At 35.3% G+C, this 18,038-nt stretch overlaps 3 protein-coding genes across 3 annotated transcripts; all 3 read right to left on the bottom strand.

Moving 5' to 3' along the window:
* Positions 1–224: 224 nt before the first annotated feature.
* TIC40 (hydroxyproline-rich glycoprotein family protein) lies at positions 225–8,394 on the bottom strand. Its single transcript, XM_007032921.3, has 14 exons — positions 8,025–8,394; positions 7,808–7,922; positions 7,166–7,223; positions 7,047–7,064; positions 5,562–5,826; positions 5,229–5,326; positions 5,056–5,119; positions 4,264–4,342; positions 2,882–2,922; positions 2,425–2,470; positions 1,488–1,582; positions 1,193–1,296; positions 1,037–1,084; positions 225–606 (listed from the first exon to the last, which is right to left on the bottom strand). The coding sequence occupies exons 1-14, from the start codon at positions 8,233–8,235 to the stop codon at positions 547–549; spliced, it is 1,302 nt and encodes a 433-aa protein (XP_007032983.2). The 5' UTR covers positions 8,236–8,394; the 3' UTR covers positions 225–546.
* Positions 8,395–9,401: 1,007 nt separating this feature from the next.
* PNT1 (mannosyltransferase family protein) lies at positions 9,402–12,864 on the bottom strand. The gene is given in 5 exon segments (XM_007032917.3): positions 9,402–9,607; positions 9,610–9,706; positions 9,994–10,535; positions 11,550–11,732; positions 12,427–12,864. Coding segments are annotated over 5 exon segments (1,152 nt in total). The 5' UTR covers positions 12,698–12,864; the 3' UTR covers positions 9,402–9,548.
* An 803-nt stretch (positions 12,865–13,667) lies between these two features.
* LOC18601842 (alpha/beta-Hydrolases superfamily protein) lies at positions 13,668–17,620 on the bottom strand. Its single transcript, XM_007032916.3, has 5 exons — positions 16,695–17,620; positions 15,883–15,941; positions 15,621–15,749; positions 15,018–15,153; positions 13,668–14,249 (listed from the first exon to the last, which is right to left on the bottom strand). Exons 1-5 carry the CDS (start codon positions 17,391–17,393, stop codon positions 13,920–13,922), a joined length of 1,353 nt encoding a protein of 450 aa, XP_007032978.2. The 5' UTR covers positions 17,394–17,620; the 3' UTR covers positions 13,668–13,919.
* Between the last annotated feature and the right edge of the window lie 418 nt (positions 17,621–18,038).

The following is an 18,038-nucleotide window of genomic DNA, read 5'->3' as shown; positions in this document are numbered from 1 at the left end:
TCTGAATTTCAAAGAATCCCACCGGAAGATAAGCATCCAAAAGGAACCATATTTCCAGATTGCTTGTGGAAAAGGGCAACCTTAGTTCAGATTCATCTTTCCCACCACTGGATACTCTTTCAATTCCGTTTTATAACATCAAGCTGATCAAGATAAAAATATGAAGTAAATATTGCGGGCATTGCCTCTATGTGCCATCATGTACATGCTCTAAGAGAGAAAGAAACGGGAAACACTAACTTCTTATAACGGAGACAACATGTACAGTTATTTTCTGTATAAACCCAGTTGATAAAGTAAGCATTCAACTACAGTCAACTAAACCTAGAGTACAGGACAGGACGAATATTAGGCATAACTCAATGCTAATGCTCGTTCTCCTACTAAAAGCAAAACTGCGAAACTGAGAACAAGCTGCCACCAGTGATGTAGGATGTAATCCTCAGTCTTGGATTCGTATACTCCAGATCCGATCACCTCAACCATCTGACATAAAATGGGTACATTATGCTCCCAAAAGCAGCGACTTGAAATGAACTACCAAAATCAAGGCGACCCCGTTACTCCAGGGAAGAGTTCTGATATTTTGTTGAATACATCCATAACCTGAAACCCAAAAACAAATCATATATGGCAAATTGTCAACAATAAGTCGTATGAAGTGATCAACTTTCAAAACAATCTGTCTTGATAAAGAGCCAGAAAATGGCAGTAAAGATGAAACCATGATCTGATGTGCCATTTATTGAATCTTAAATAAGTATTTGTCATACTCTGCATGTACTTAGACATGTAGGTCGACACATGTGTAAGACAAAATAACTCGGACAAAAAAAAAAACAACTTAAGTTTTGAAGATAAATGTAGCCATTTTTACTCAATTAAAATTAATTGGAACGTCTTATAGAATGCTTAAAATATAGGATAGGATCATTATGGAAAGAATAAAATTTTGCTTGAAAGGGCAGATAGAGGCAAGACTCTCCAAGTGAGGATCAATTAGCCCATTTAAAAAATAGAGTAAAGGCCAGGTTACCTCCTTGTCATTTTGATATTTTGCAATACTCAGTGGGTTCTGTGAACACTGCAAAAGCAGCACAAAGTAAAGAACATTAATACTAAAGATTTAGTACATATGCATGACATCACGAGAGATATTTAAGGAATCATCAGTAAACCAGAGAGGGCATACATCCATTATAGCCGCTTGAACTCTAGGGTTTTGGAATGCCATAGCAACTTCAGGATTGGCCATTATTTTCGAGATTACTTCTTCAGGTGTAAGCCCGATCTGATCTGCAAAAGGGGAAAGGGAGATATAAGAACCTTCTTCAGGCACCAGACTGCATTCCAGCACGACAGAAACTGACCATCGACTAACTGAATATATCACGTATAAAGTAGGAAAGCAAGAATATAAAGAAAAAAAATACTAGTTCCCATAGACACCAAGCATTTGAACACATCAACAAAAGCTTTGCACTTACCAAATTGCTGCTTGACGTCAGGACTGTTGAGATCAAAGTTTTTCAAGGAGTCCATCATCCTATTGTCCCATTCAGTACTTCCACCCATATTATTTCTGAAAAGCATTATCAAGACATGCAGATAAGCATGTAGATTCACAATAAACTGATCCAATTCTAAATAACAAGAAAATCAAGCAAAAGGCAAAAGGAAAAGAGAATAGAAAACAAAAGCCAAATAGCAAAAGCAGCAACCAAACAGAGCCTTAATCTTTCAACATAAAAAGTCAAAAACTCAGGCAGAATGGTAGGGGATGATATACAAAAATTATAAATCTATCAGCAGAGTAACCAAATATTCATATTCTCTTAATGCATAACATAAACAAGTTTTAGAGAATCAATGAACCACCAAAAATTATATTTTCCTAATCAATTGAAAGTTAAGGAAAACCAAGAGGTAAAATTAAAAACTTGGCATCTAATAAATGCATAAAGTATGAGATGTGCTAACATAAAAACAAAAAAACAAAAATTGAGAAAGATATCCATGCATATTACAAGATATTCAAAAATCCTATAGGATCATGCTAATTTCACTCGTGATAATATCATGTGATATCTACTTCAGATAATTGCCATTCCTAGTTTCTTACTGTCCAAGCACTACTATAGACATTTAGAAAAAATTTTAATAAGAATTTCAACCAAGATTGGAGTACAAGAATAATATATTCCAACTCCGACTCTCAAAAATTTGTACGAAGAAAAGCAAGACCAGGAATCATATATCAATAAACTCCAGACAGAATAATGAACAGGATAACTGTACCAGAATAAGAATGAGAAGCAAACATGTAAATCTTTTAAAAGGGGCAAGGCTTGTAAGAACTGTAAATCAAGAGAAAGACAAGCCCCTTAAAAATAATCAAATGCAGAAAGTCAGAAGAAACCTTACAGCATGTCTTGCAGTTGTTGACGATATTGAGGATTTTGTAGCATCCCTGTTAGAAAATACACACAAGAGAAGGAAAATTGGCACATATTAACAAAATATCCATAAAATTGCAGCACGGCTTATGCGTGGAAAGAACAAAGCACTTTTGCAAAACAAATAACTCTAATAAGTTGTCTGGAAAATGAAACAAGTTTTTGCAGGATACAGTAACCTAGGGAAATTAATTAGAACTGAAACTCTTAATATAATTAATATATAAACACCAGTTCCCTTAGCATAAAAAAGGCCGTGCAAAAGCTTAAAACTCTGAGATCAATTTAAACGGTCAAGAAAATATGTTTTTAATATATAAATTTACAGAGACTAATTCCCACCCACCCACCCATCTGCCTTAGCCAAGAAGAAAAAGAACAGAAAAACAAAGAAGGAAAGAGGTGTTACCAAAGCATGGACTTACATTTAAATGTCTCAGGGTTCCTCATTTCCTCAGGCAAATATCTGTATCGATAAGTAAAAGATTATATTTCCTTTTGGAAAAGATAACACAAAGATTGCAACAAAAAAGTTAGTTCAGTTTACAGACAACAACTAGTAACGGAACCAATTCAGAGTAAGTCTACATATAAAAAGCTTTCTAAAGACACATAAAGATTTTACTTAGTGGTATTCTTTTTGTAGGGGTGCTAATAGGACTCAGCCCAAGGCCCTCATATGAGAGGAAAGCACTATATCTCAGATCCCATACAACCACCCCCCTCCCCCTCTCTTTTCCCTCTTATAAGTTCTAACAACCTAATAAAAAGCAGATGGGCTTCTCTCATTCATTGGAAACACCACAGCTGACCTCCTGTTAGTCCATTTACTAATTTCAATACTTAATTACTTTAAAACTCAATATTGCGATTTCTCCAATAAGAACATTGACAAATGAGTTCAGATATAAAAATCCAATCAAGGGAAGCAAAAGAGAAGGTTTCACTTGCTTATCTAAGTTCTAAGGGAAAAATGGCTTCATATACCATTAAAAGCTTATGTGTTTTTGAGGGATATTTTTAGCAGACTTAACTCATCACTATACCTTATCAGGTGAAAATCCATGTACTTGAAGTTAATGGAAGTCTATTAGCTTTGCCTTCAAAGTAACTTGCTGGCTCTCAATTTTCCAAAAGCATTACAGGGTAGATTCGATGCCAGCTTTCAATCACAAACTTTATGGGCAAGGTCCACAAGGATTAGGAGAAATGACTAATAGGGTAGATTTGATGCCAGCTTTCAGTAACTAACTTCATGGGCAAAGTCACAAGAATTAGGAAAAATGACAATGGTTGCATTGGTGGGAAAAAGGTTTATGGCTCAAGGTTTGACTATTATTGTACTGTTGATGGGAGAAGAAAAGGAAAGAAGAAGATAACTCAGTTTTGACCAGCACCATTCACAGTCCAGTACAGTAGGGTTAAGAAAATGGTGTAAACAGGTATAAAGATCATTAGTGAACCTAGATCAGAGTTGTCAAAGTTAAATAAAGGGTGCAGGACATAAGATCAGGACTCAATTAAAAAAGGACTGATAATAAAAGCTGTAATATAAGTCCGTGCTCATTTAGCAGAGCATGAGATACCAAGCCTAATACATTATATTTTGGAAAGATATAACAGAAACTTTTATAATTTGATATTGACCCTGTGTTTTGTAAATATTCCAAAGAATTAAGAATGAAAGAATGGACATTGTGACAGGAGCATGGTCTTTCACCGCACCTTGGGCACACACCAAGATGACATCAATCAAAAAAATATAGAAAAATAAAATAATTTTTTTGAGGAAAAGAAGCTATATTACGGATAAACCATCTTCTGCACTGTTGGATCTTCCATCATCTTCTCTAAAGCATCCACAGATAAGGCAGGATCTGCGCTTCCTGCAAGTGCAATAGGATGCTTGTTAAGTTTTACTGAGACCGCATGAAGGCAATTAGAAAGCACGCTCAACATGTTCACATGCATGATTAAATCACTGGTATGCATAAATTCAACTTAATTTGTGACAAACAGGCACCATATATAAACTTTAATCATAAAGCAAATACAGTGCAACCCATATAAGATGGCATCAGAAATGCATCTTTATCAATGAGGTAACAAATCCAACAATTAAACAACCATTTAGCTATGTCAATATACGCATCAATACATGTCTTTATAAAGAGCTGATCATTAAACAATATAGCCTTAATTACTAAGAAAATTATGTGCATGGACACATGACAAATCCTGTGATTTTAAGGATTACTCCTTTATTCCTGTGCTGCCTCTTATTAGTGTTCCTTTCTTTTAACATACATACCATAACTCAGTCTATGATATCCCCCATTGTCTTGAGATAGATTTATTGATCTCTAAAATATTTTTTTTCTTTTTTCTTATGTTCAAATTATTATCTCTCATAGTCCCAGTAAAATATGAACAAATGGGATGACTGCAAGAGTTAAAGGTGATGCATTTGACACAAAACTCGTCATGTTTTTTATCCTTTTATTCAGACAGTAATTACAGCCAACTAAAAACCAAATATTCCACACTTTCATTTCATATGATGAAAAACTTGATCAGTTACAGCTAGCTCTTTACTTACCGGTTGACTGCGAACCCCCAAAAGCACCAGCATCCTGCTTGGATGCAGCTCCATTATCAGAAACCTTGATACAATATTTGAATAATTAATTTCCCAGGATAGATACTTTGAATTTCAAAGAAATAAATCCATACTACCACAGCCTTGTAGCAAGAGCTCAATCAAAATCTTACATCCTTGGGAAACTGAGTATTGTTTGATGAACTTATCCCAGCTGCATCTTCAAAAGCACTCTTCTGCACAGTTTCTTCTGGAGAAACATCCACAAAAGCTGCAAAGAGAACTTTGCATCAGTCTTGAAGAAACAATTCAAGGACAACATCAGTGATTGAAATGAATTAAATAGTTCACTGACTCTACAACCATCTTTTGGAAACAAGAAAATTACGTTAGTTTGCTAATGTTTCTATACAAGAATGGGCCACATAGTGTTCCTTTTTACCTCAAAAAGAAAAGAGTTGCACATTATATAACATCTTATGGCAGTAGTAAAAGTTCTATATTACCATATTTCTTTGGCTCTGCTGTTTCTGTTTCACTTTTCACTTCAGTTGCTGGAGCAGTTGCCGGGGCTGCTTCAACTTTTGTTGCAGGTACATCAACTGTAACTGCAGTCTGAGAAGATGGAGAAGGGTATGTGACAGGTCCTGGCGATGGAGGTGCTGGAAATGGAAATGGGGATCCCAAAGGAAAAGCAGCATTGGAGAATTGGTTATTTTGTGTATTCATCTGGCCCATCATGGTTTTGAAGGCTTGTTGCATTGCATATTTCTGAATAATGGAAAGGTAAATATCATAAAGCAAAGAAATAACAGTTATATTGTGACCTGCTGCACTGTGTGCAAAACTTTTAGCCATTTGCATCATCTTAAGCACATAAAGAAAGTTAAGTAGACCCAACAACAATGACTATAATGTAGATACATTAAGGCACAACTCAATCACACCCAAAGTCCCATGAAAGAGAGTTATATATCTAACAAGCCATGATAGGGCTTTGATTGTCTTTATGACAACCACGAAACATGGTGCAGATACCAAATTATTATTTTCAACATTTGTAAATTGGCAATATTACAGGGGACACTAGAGTTATGCCATTGCTAAGTTTATGACAAGCAAGCTGCTGCCTTGAGGTCAGCTTCTCAACATATTTAATTGAGATCTGACTGAAAGTTAAGTGTCACAAATAATACAACTAGTTCTTTACTTACTTGTTGACTGGCAATTTTATATCCTGGATCCATAATTCCATTAACAACAACTTTGTCATCGACTCCAAAGTCCAAACCCCCCACCCTGTGGGGACCCATGCAGGAGTTCATCTTCCTTGAGGATGGACGAAGAAAATTTTTTTACAAATATCAAACCACAATTTTGCAGGTTAACTCTCGGCCCTCTAGGCAATATATCATATTCCCCAATCTTGTTTTGAACTATTACCATCTATTACAACCTTGATTCTTTAATTTCAAAGCATATATAGCAACTAGAATCAAGTACATAGCCAAACAATTTGTTCAAATTAAGGACCCGTGGACAAGTTCATATCATACTGTTTAGTCTTCTTGACCAAACTCAAACACTCTGACCACGGCTAAACATAAACCCACCAAAAGAGAAAAATAATCTTTAACAGATAAAAGAAGGCACCTTTAAGATAATCCATGACAAAGACAAGAAACTTGAAAAACTAATGAAGGGTATTAACTTCAAGTTATAATAAATTGGTAAATTAATAGCCAATTCAATCTAAAGTTTCCCCACTCACATGACAATTTCTGTCTTCAAATGCCACAAGAAGCATAATCAAGACTTTCAATTTCTAGAAGACATTCAAAGCATGCACACTAAATAGATTTTACCCATAGTCAGTTTTCATTGCTTCATTGCAGTACCCAATGCTACTTCCAAACTATAACAAAAGATTCAATCATACAGATCAAAGGCAAAAACAATACAATCATACCTCACATGAGAGAAACCCTCACCTTTAAGCTTGAAGCTACCTGTCATTTCACTCAACTTCATCAACATATGTAACAAAAAGAATCCCATTTTTTTACAATAATATACAAAAAATATCACCAAAAAAAACCTTTGTGCTCACCCATGTAAAAAGCGCTGAGAGCCCAACACCCACTCCAATCCAGAAGAGCGGTGACCCTCTACAAAACATAAAGAGACAAACAACTAAGCAAAGAAATTAATGTTCATAAAACACCAAAAAATATCTGTCCAATTATTTCTTTTTTGTTTGCCTTTTGCTTCCTCAAAAATTGCTATAAAGTAAAAGTAAATCATAAAAAGGAGAATCATAATTTGATTAAAAATTAAGTAAATTATTAAAATTAAATATCAATTCAAATATATATGTTTCCTTTACAAATGAAATCACATATTTCTTCAGTCATGAGAATTAAGGCTCTGTTTGGTTGTTGCTACTTGCTTTTGGCTTCCTAAAAAGTTACTATTAAAGGTAAAAGGATTAAAAGTGGACAAATAACTAAAATGCAACTATTCTATATTAAAGTAAAATCACACACTTTGTTCCCAAAAAAAAAAAAAAGGTAAATTACTACAATTTTAAGTTTCAGTTGTACAAGAACTTTTAGTTCTTCAAGATGCTATATATTGCTTACCTTTTATATCCTTAAGGCACTATTTTTCTTATTTTCCAAGGCACAAAAGTAACAAAAATGACATCCAAACGAAACCAAAACTTTTTAGAAAGAAAAGGTGATTTAATTACATCTGGGACGAGGGCGGTGGCACTGTTGGATTAGGGTTGACTCCAACTGAAGAAGTTTGCTGACTACTTGAAGAAGAAATGCTTGCAAACCTCTCATCTCCAAGCTTTCTCAAAACTGGAATAACAAAACCAAAACCCAAAAAAAAAAAATCAAATCATAAGTTTTTAAAGTAAAAAAAAAAAATGAAGAAAGAAACCAACAGAAAAGAAAATATACCAATATGGGGGAGACGTCGGGGAGGCGTAGGTTGAGAGTGAGAGTGGGCGAAAATGGAAATTCCGGAACGACGAGGGGCAAGGTTGGAAGATGGAAAAGGGAGGGTTTTGAAAGGGTTTTTGGGAGTGTAATTAGGATGATTGCATCCTAACAGATATAACTTGAGAGGAGGCGAAGAAGAAGAAACTAAGGCCAAATTCAGATTTTCCATTCAATTATACAACTCTATAAAAAGAAATGAAGTTGAAGGAGTAAAAGAAGAAAGAAACAGAGTGAGCAGAGCCCGAGAGTTGGAGTTGGGCGTTGCACCGGAGGAGGATGACAAAGGAAAGAAATGGGATAGACGCCCCTATTTTTCCTTCATACCTAAATTTTGATGCTTTTCTGGCTGTTTGGTTGGTTGGTTAGCATGGTGGATGGGAATGGGATTGCACTATTCCTTTTCAGTTGCTATTATTTTACTAGGAATAAAATAATGCTGTAAAGTTTTTTAAACCATGAGATATGCTAAAGATTTTGAACAAAAAAATATCTTTCTATAATTTGAATCTAATATTTTTAATTAAAGTTCTGAACATTTTAATTTAGTAATAGTGGATATGTTACGAATTCACACTTTCAATCATAAAAATATGTCTATTAAATGTGAAATCTATCATAATTTCACATTTTCAATTTTAAATCTTTTTTTTTATAAATCCTTAAAAATATACTTATTAAATGATAAAAAAAACTTTTATTTACAAATAAAAAATTCTCCTAACTTCTTATTGATATGAAATCCGTAACTTACAAAAAAATTATGTTACTTAAAAAAGCCTATTCGAGTTTAGAACTTTCTTTAGTTTTAAAAGAAAAAAATAGTAATAATACGTGATGTTCCAAATCATGCAAATATGCTTTAACACCCAAAAAAAAAATATACTGATAAAGAAATAATGAATCTTGAGGTTGATTTCTGCCTGATACGATACTTTCTATGTTAGGTTTTATGATTGAATCATAAATTGTGTAAGAAATAAGAAAATAACTTACAAACATGAAAATATATTCGAGCATTTGACTTGTTACTGGTATATGATTCTTTATTTAAAAAATAAAGTTAGAATCACCCTTATCCCAATTAAAAAAAAAAACTGCAAACACCAAAACATCAATATGTTTAGTTTGATAATCCATGATGGTTCAACTCTACTACCTGATTCAGCCGGGGTTAATAATTAAAAACACAAACTCTCTGCTGCCTGTTTCTACTAGCTATGCTGCAAAAATTTCAAAATCTAAACCCTCAAATCCCCACAAAAATTTAAAGGATGTCATAACCATTGTTGATTAAAGAATTTCTACTCCTACAAGGTTGCAGGACTGTCTTCTCAGTCACGCTTTGATGCTCTCTTTGAACCTGCATGCCGTCTAAATACTGGAGAGAAGTTATGGTGCCGGGTAAGCATGATCAAGATCAAAGTATTAGCAGCCAGAAAAAGCAAGCTTGCCATCCAAAGCTGTAGAAAGACATTCTTGCCTTTAAACTCCAGCAGATAACCCCACATCAACCAAAGGCTTTGAGCCCCAATCCATAAAAGAATGCAACATAGGCCCTGCCATTTAAGCTTCATATTGCTCCATGGCAAAATAAGAGGTAACAGGCAAAAGAACCATACAAAATATTGTGCTGTGATTACCTGTCCAAGGAGTAAATCCAGCGTAAATACACAAGGCTCCAGTAATAGGAAAGAAGATTTCAAGGACAAGGAACAGGTGTAGATGGGTTAAGTACAACGCTATGCCTGGTTGTGTCCGCATATAGAACCTTTAGACAAATGCAAATGCACATATGGCTCACTTTAAACATTTCATGAAAAGAAAAGGATAGGAGAGGGGATGGACAGGTTTTTCATTAAATGTACTAATTCTCCCATGAACTTATGTCAAGGTTCCAAGTCAAGCTAGAAACATTAAATTATCATACCTTATTGAATGCTACAAATGCCACTGTCTGTACAAAAAAGCAGAATAGGAGATCCTTTGCAAAGCAGAAAATAAGAACCAGCTGCACTATAAATTGAGGCAAAAAGGAGATGAGCTTTTCCAGAACCGAGAGCTCACGTTCATAGTTAAGATAGATATGGTAGAAATAGATGGAAAAATTGTGTCTTGGATCTGTGCGAGTAAGATGGTAAAGCAATGCCTCGTGCAGGAATTCCCATCCATATAAATAGAAGAAAAAACCAGTACAAAAGAGGAAAACACTCCCTGAAACCAGACCAAACAAAATTCTTGACCTCGTGAATATGCTTTTAAATGCAAGCCATATGTCACACTGATCGGTCACTTCTGAATTGATTTGAGGAGTCTTTCCATGAGCAGAGGTCCAATCACAAAGCAACGGCTTCATACCAGATTGGAAAAAGCGTGGATCAAGAAAAAAGATGATGGGAAGTGCATAGATTATGGGATAAATTCTGAAGTGAACAACAAGACCATACCAACATGCAGCTTGTACTACTTTACCTGTAAAGAAGAAAGAATGGCATCAACAGAGCCAGATCCCAATATACAGCATTTAATAATTACACAACAACAGAACTCTTCTTCATGTAGTGCCTGATCATCATACATTAGATTTGCATTGGATATTGAAATATAAATATAGAAACTAGTGAAGTAAAATAGCTTTCCCACTCCATATCCCAACTCTTCTCTTTCTGAATGATAGATCAATGGAAATCAAGTAGGCAGGCCATTTGAAATGCTACCTCAGCAAATCCTTGCCACTAACAGAGCAGTGCAAGTCTAGCACTCTCCAAAAACATAAACCAGATCCTACAATTTCACATAACAACTGAAATCATAGAATGGTGGTGCCTTTGAGATACTTATATTTCAAATATCAATGTCATCTTTGACAACCACCAACCTTCCCAAGAGATGCTTATGCAGTTGAGACTATCTTAAAGCTGATGTTATAATAGTGACAATTTGAGAGGACCTTTTTTATATCAGCTGAGCAACTAAGGTGCAGTCAAGGTTTTCAATTTTTTCTTTGGCTGGTTTAAAGGGCTAGAAGCCAGACTAGCCTTGACCATAGCAATCCCTACATAGTAAGAAGCTAACCAGGAAGAACCAAGACAGACCTGAAAATGAAAGGAATTTGTTGGCACTCCATCAAGATGAATTTGACCTAAAGCCAGATCCAGTGTTCGGTCTACTGAGGAGGTCACAGTAGAAAGCCAGACACCCAAGATTAATTAGCATCGGACTCAAGTTTGAGTCTCCCCAGTGACAATTGGTGAGACTGAAACCCACAACATAATCGTAAGAATTTGTCTATAAGCTACCACTTTCCATTTGGTAAGGCATCAATGAGTTGACTTTACTATGATTTAGTGGCAAACTAGCAGTTGATGAAGAAGGATAGAACCCAATTTTTTGACACATCTATGAGAAACTACATATGATACCAAAAAGAATGCCTATACATATAAACTTACAGGAAACAGCAAGACTATGGAAGTAAAAACATACCATTCATAAGACAGATAACAATCCACAAAATCATGGCACAGACAATAGGTTCACAGTTTCCTCGAGTTCCAATTGTAAAGGTAAAAGGGTTGAAAAGCCATAACAACACAGAATACGTGCACAGGTCTTCAGGTACCTTACGCTGCTTCAATATGATACGGATAAACAACCCAACAAGTAAATCTGCAAAAATGTGGATCAGAACCAAAGCTCACAATAAAAACTTCTTCCTGTTAGATTTCTGTTTCTAACAGCTACATTCATATCTAAATCCAGAATTATGATAGTTTGCAATGAAAAGAGTTAACCGGTAAGACCTTTGGAACAGAGATATATTATGATATTTTCATGTCAATGGATCAAATTTTAATGTCCCTACTATATTTTTGCTTTCATATAAAATCAACCAAAGGACAGGATTTGCCCTGAACTTGCTTAAGCCATTATGTGATTAGCAATATAAGGTGTGGAGCATATAAGAAAAAATTTAACAATAGGCTGGTTTGCTGCCCACATTCAATTCTATGTAATAAAAAGCTGCAAATTTGCATTGAAAAACCCAAATTTTAGGTAGAAATAGGATCACACTATTCATTTTTCAATTAATTACTACGATTTTGCTTTTCCTTTATAGCAACTCGTCACGAAATAAAAGGCAAATACTATCAAACAGCAAGCAGAAAGTAACAAAAATTACAAACAAAATACTTATTTGCTCACAATCTGCACCTCTATTTTTGCTAAAAAATCAACATCTCCAACAAGAACTTCCCAAGTACAAGAGCAGGATAAATGCAAAGCAAACTAGTTGATGATAAAAAAGAATCTAAAATGGGTAAAATTATAAGCTACAATTAAAGTAAAAAACTCAGTATACCTGAAGTTGAGAAGAGAAACTTGCCCCAGGAAGCAGAAAGAAAAGAGTTGGGAATTAAAAGAAAAGCAAGTAAAGGCGAATAACGGTAAGTAGTTCTTTTATAAGGAGAATGACCAGAAGCCATTAAAGAAGAGGCATCTGAGAAAACAAGGTAATCTACATCCGTGTATCTAACTTCCATATGGGCATCTTGCCATTCTCCATACAGGATTAAACCCACGCGGAAAATTGCCGATATGAGGAAAATTGAGTTGATGTTAAGTGAATTCATGGCTGAAAAATGGGAAATTTGAGGGAAAGATTAGACCCAAATGTAAGCCATTTTAGAATGTGATGAAAAAAAAAATTATTGGGTTTGTTTTGAGGGGAGTTTACTATGAGAGGAAAGAAAAGGGGAGGGAAAATAAGAAGGGAACAGAGCGGAAATAAACTAATCAATAATTTCCATTTTAAGATATGAAAAATTCAATAACTTTTCTTGATATAATTAAACAGAAAAATAAAAATATCAATTTAAGTCCTTCAAATTATGAAATTGAAATTTTCTGAATTTTTGAATATATAAAATTTAGTATTAAATAAACTCTTATAATAGGGCTAAATATTTTTCTATTTTAAGATTTAAAGTTCAAATTTTAAATATGTAAATATTAACATTTAATCCAACTTTTTTAACATATAAAATTTTATTCAATTTTAAATATATAAACATATCTCTTAGGAAAATATAAACCCTAAAGCTTGTCTTTTTGGAAGGAGAATTGAACATAGCCATAATGATAGTGCACATGTTATTAGTTATGTTGATTTGGGAAATCATGATGGGAAACTCCATGGCAACACACCAGAAAAATGCTTTGCTCCCAGCTGATAGTTACTATTTAATCCTCAAGTACTATACTTGGTTAATACAAAAGGGTGATGCCTCTCCGGTTTCAAGCTCAATTTAAAGTATTTTCCAGAACGAAAGAGAGAAAACTTTTTGATCGTGATCATGAAATGCCATTCAAAGTATAAGTTTTATACCAGTTGAAGCACTGAAGTTGACATCATCAGCTTCAAGCTGAAAACTTTATCTCTTGCTACCTCTCTTGGCACTTGTTTAGACCTTGGTTTTATTCTTTTATTGCAAAAGCTTGGCTCTCGACTTATATCTTCTCCTTCGCGTTGTAGAATATGTAGTACTTCCTTATATCATATAGTAATGTTATACATAAGGTTACCCTACATAAAGCAAGCTGTTCTCATCTAAAATTTGATGTGTATCTTTATAATAAATGGTAGTAGTATGATCTCAATGGGTGACAAACCCAGTGTTTTACGTGTAACTGTGAAAGATAAAAACCATTTTACATGGCACAATATACAAACTCAAGAAATATTGGTAATGGGAGAAAAAGAAAAGGACCCAAAAGATTAAACTCAAATTATACATTCACCGGCAATGCTGAAAAAAATGATAAAAATAAATGGGGGGAAAGGAAAAGAGTTGGCTATTGGGGGGTATCGGTTTCCTTCGTTAGAATTAGGGTGCCTGACTCACTCCTTGTGAACAATTTTTCAACCGCCTCATCCCAGTTAGTCCCTCTAGAACTTGACTCAGACCTGACTTCTGGGGTATCTGCTTCGTTGGTTTCAGCAAGCTCTGCTTCGGTTTCCCTGTTCTCTGTAGGCTCATCTGCTGTCGATACAGCATGAGGTATATTCAAACTGACAGCTCTCTCCAATGCATCTTTGTGTTCTTTTTCAATGGTCTGCAACCTCTCCAGTTTCTGTATTTTGGGGGGAACAGTTATCGTCTCTGATTTTTTTCCCCTCATAATCTGCAGGAACCAACAGTTAGGCTAATACTGCTAGAATGTTTGACAGGTTAAAAAAGTTAATCAAGACAAGATATTAAAGGTAAGCTTATGAGCTGCAAATTTGATTACTGTGCCTTTACATTTGTTCAATGAAACCATCATTGGCAGCAAAAGATAAGGGTACATGAGACAATGTGCTGGAAAATTTCATCATAATGGGTTCCAATGTTGATCTCGCAAAACTAACACATGAGCAAAGCAAATATTCCCAACTGTTAAATCCAAGAAAACCTCTCTCTCTCTCTCTCTCTCTCTCTCTCTCTCTCTCTCTCTCAGCTACGGATCATTAAGCACTGGAACAAGTGCTAAAAGCTTTACGCAAGCAGGAATGAAAAGAAAAAAAAACAAGACAAAAATTAAACGACTTAAAATTACTAGAGTATTGGTATAACTGCATGCCATCACACCTTCATTTTACTTAAAATAGCTTTTCTAAGAACAGATGTCTGCAGAAAATTTGACTTTGTCAATCCGCTTCAACTGAGGACTGAAAATACTAAAACATTAAAGAACCAACATAGTCTAAACAGTGAAAATACAATATAAAAGTTTCATTTTACATGACATGTCTTCAAAATCGTCTATGAACTTATATTCTCTTTTTATGATTGACAATTACATAAGGGAAGCACTTTCAGAGAACTACATCTTAATTTCCACATCGATTGATCAATAATCCATGGTACAACCAAGAAACTTAAATAGTAACCATAAAGGAGAAAAACTCACCTCTACAGCCTTCTCTGCTTCCCTTTCTATCCAGATTATTCCATGATCAGATGTTGCATTACAAGATAAGACAATATGTTCAAACCTCCCATCTACAGGAATGGCTGTTCTGACTTCCGGAGGAAACCTCCCGCATCTACAGATGCCAATGACATGGTAACTTAGTATCATATCAAATGAAGCCCAAGTACTAACTGCATCAATGATGCAGCAATGTCCTTTAAAAAGATACTTCATGATAATTTAAGATATAATTATAAACAATGGGTAGGTAAGGAACCTTCCGATTTCAAACCCATTCACAACTAAAGGAAAACATACAAAGCACACCACTCTAGGTTGTATGGCAAATTAATGAGTTTGTAATAACTTTGAAGTCAATCAAGGGAGAAATTTTAAATGAGCAGGAGAAATGGAAATGAGAGAGCGATAATTAGACTTATTTACTATAAGAAACAAATCTAAGCTTGAAAATGGCCAAAAAATAGCATGAAGGGGGAAAAGAATTTTTGTCTATAGAGCAACCAAGTCATTGAAACATTCAGACAATGCATTAGGTGATGTAAATATCAAGAAGAACCAAGAGTCTGAGAATGTTGGTACCTGCAAAATTTTCTCTCTATAATATGATACATTCGTCCAGGTGCATAAAGCCTTCTTGGATCTCTAAGTTTTCTACCTTCTGGTATGAAGGTATCCCTCAAGCAAACAAGAAATAACAAGCAGGGCAAACTGTCCAAAGCATTAAGGCCTGGTTTAAGGGATAATAATAGTAAAAATAACAATTCACTTCACTAAGTAGACATAGGAAGCTCTTAAAGAATGATAAACAAAAATATGCATATACAACCAGAAAAAAACTGACCAGAATATTGACTTGAATATATCCTCCAAGGGGGTGGCTGTTCTGGGCAAGAAATCATCCTGGATAACATTATGATTTCATGTTAAGGGGATTTTAACAATATAAACTCATTAAAAACAAGGTGATTGTGCAGCATTAATAAACAAAAGACGTAGGGAATGCTAAATCATCAAGTATAAAGCGAGAAAGAAACCAAAATTGAGAGCCTATGAACAAAAGTAACTAGAATGATACAAATTTCACAAACCCCTAACATGAAGTTATTATTTCATTTCATTCTTCCTTGCCTGGAAGGCAGTCACCACTTATTCCTTTCCATGTCACTCGTCAAATAAAAAAGTAGACTATTTTGCTGCTTTCTCCGCTCTGGATATACAGCAATATGGGGCAAAACATAGACCTTTATTCTGTGTTTGATAGTTGGGAAAGAAGGCAAGGAAGAAAGAGATGGAAGGAAAAGGCAGAGGGAAAACTATGGTCGGAAGGAAACAGGAAGAATTATGGAAATTTGGTGAATTTGCACATTTCCACTCTCTCAACATGCAACCCTTCCGTAACAGAGAAAAGATGAAAGAGAAAACGTATCGAACCAATATTAATTATTTCATAAACTATTTTCTCTCAAGGGAAAAACAAATTTTCTTCCTAATTCCTTTCCTATTAAATATAGAATAACCTATCGATCTATCAACAAATAAAATCTATAAGTTTTGAAAACAAATCAAAGATTTCAAAATCAAAACAAAATCCCAGAACCAAAATTAAAAAAAAAACAATTGAAAATTTTGAGCAAAAAGATAACATAAAATCACCTGCAACACAATAGAGTGAATAACATCAGCATACTTAACAGCCAAGTTAAGTGACATACACCTCGCCGGCGCCATCGCGTAACACCTAACCTTACTTCTCGGAATCCCACCCAAACTATTCCTGTGATTAACCACCACAACCGTCAGCAACGCTGCCACGCCGGACCCCAACGAGTGTCCAGCAAAAATCATCTCATATTCCTTCCCTGTCTCTTCCCAAACTCTCTTCAACGTCTCACTCTCCTCATTCAACAACCAAACCGCCGATTTCAACAGGCCGTGATGAACATAACCCCCGTCGAACATCTGCATTCCCAACCGGTTATTCAAAAGCAATTTATAGTCACTATCTTTGGCGAGGTTGAGCCCCCTGATTGCTAACACGATTTCCTTCCTGTCGTGGTCGGCGTAGATGATGTAAGGGGGAGCACGACCGCTGGTCTGTTCGTAGGTGACCCGCTTCAAGACCCAGTCTGGGTTGAGACGGTAGCCGCCTTCGGGCGGGAACTGGGGGTTTTTGAGATCAGTTTCGTAGACGGCTAGGATCAAACGGCAGACTCGTGGGACAGGTTCGAACTCGTCGGGCGTAGCTAATGGCCAGCTTTCACTGTCGTGTGAACCAACGTAGGTGCAGCGTTTCCATGCCCAACGGGAACAGCCGAGCAGAACTACACATTCAACACCGCAAGACACTGACATTTACTGCGGAATGAGAATTGGTTATAGCTGTTAAGCTGGTATCGTTGGAAAAGAGCCAGGGAGGGGAGGGGTGGTTTTAGAGACAGAAAGAGATGCAGAAGCACATGAGAAAGAAGATTCGGAAAAGAGAGGGAGGAATCACGTGGGGGAGGGGGCTTGGGTAGTAGCGTGGGGGAAGATGACAGCTGAGTTAATTTTGGTTTGATTTTGGTCCCTTTTGGACATCTCAACTTCTCAAGTTTCAACTTTGACGACGTGTTGAGCTTTGGTATTGATGATTGTTGCTTGTTTTGGTCCAGCCCTTGCATTGCTGCTTGTCTTCAGCGAGGTTCAGGTTTTCTTTTCTTTTTTTCTTTTTTTAAATATGAAAAAAGGGGCAAATATAATTATGTGGGTAAATAATATAAGTTTCCGTATCTTATTTGAATTACTCTGAACACCACGTTTTCGAATTAATTATTAATTATTTTTTGCTTTTTTTAATAATTTTGTTAAACCATTAGAAATTCAAAATGAGAAAAACAAAAATAATAATAAAGATACGGACGTAGATAATGTATAATAGAATCTTTATTGAAATTTTTTCGACTACCATATTAACTCTATATCATTTCCCTTTTTAAAATAATTTGTCAAAACTATTAT

Source organism: Theobroma cacao, chromosome 4, assembly GCF_053813885.1.
Source record: "Theobroma cacao isolate CCN51 chromosome 4, ASM5381388v1, whole genome shotgun sequence".
Taxonomy (NCBI): domain Eukaryota; kingdom Viridiplantae; phylum Streptophyta; class Magnoliopsida; order Malvales; family Malvaceae; genus Theobroma; species Theobroma cacao.
The sequence above is the reverse complement of the archived record's forward strand: the minus strand, read 5'-3'. Positions and strand labels throughout refer to the sequence as shown.

Bases quoted from the DNA above. Each gene is read 5' to 3' on its own strand.
- LOC18601842 (XM_007032916.3), bottom strand. From the start codon at position 17,393: ATGTCAGTGTCTTGCGGTGTTGAATGTGTAGTTCTGCTCGGCTGTTCC. The intron at 15,750-15,882 runs GTCAGTTTTTTT...TGCTTTGGACAG, and splicing joins ATATTCAAGTCAATATTCTG to TTTGCCCTGCTTGTTATTTC. The intron at 15,154-15,620 runs GTACCAACATTC...TGGCATCTGTAG, and splicing joins ATAGAGAGAAAATTTTGCAG to ATGCGGGAGGTTTCCTCCGG.
- TIC40 (XM_007032921.3), bottom strand. From the start codon at position 8,235: ATGGAAAATCTGAATTTGGCCTTAGTTTCTTCTTCTTCGCCTCCTCTC. The intron at 2,923-4,263 runs GTAATATAGCTT...TTATCGATACAG, and splicing joins GTGCAGAAGATGGTTTATCC to ATATTTGCCTGAGGAAATGA. The intron at 1,085-1,192 runs GTATGCCCTCTC...CTGCTTTTGCAG, and splicing joins TTCAAGCGGCTATAATGGAT to TGTTCACAGAACCCACTGAG.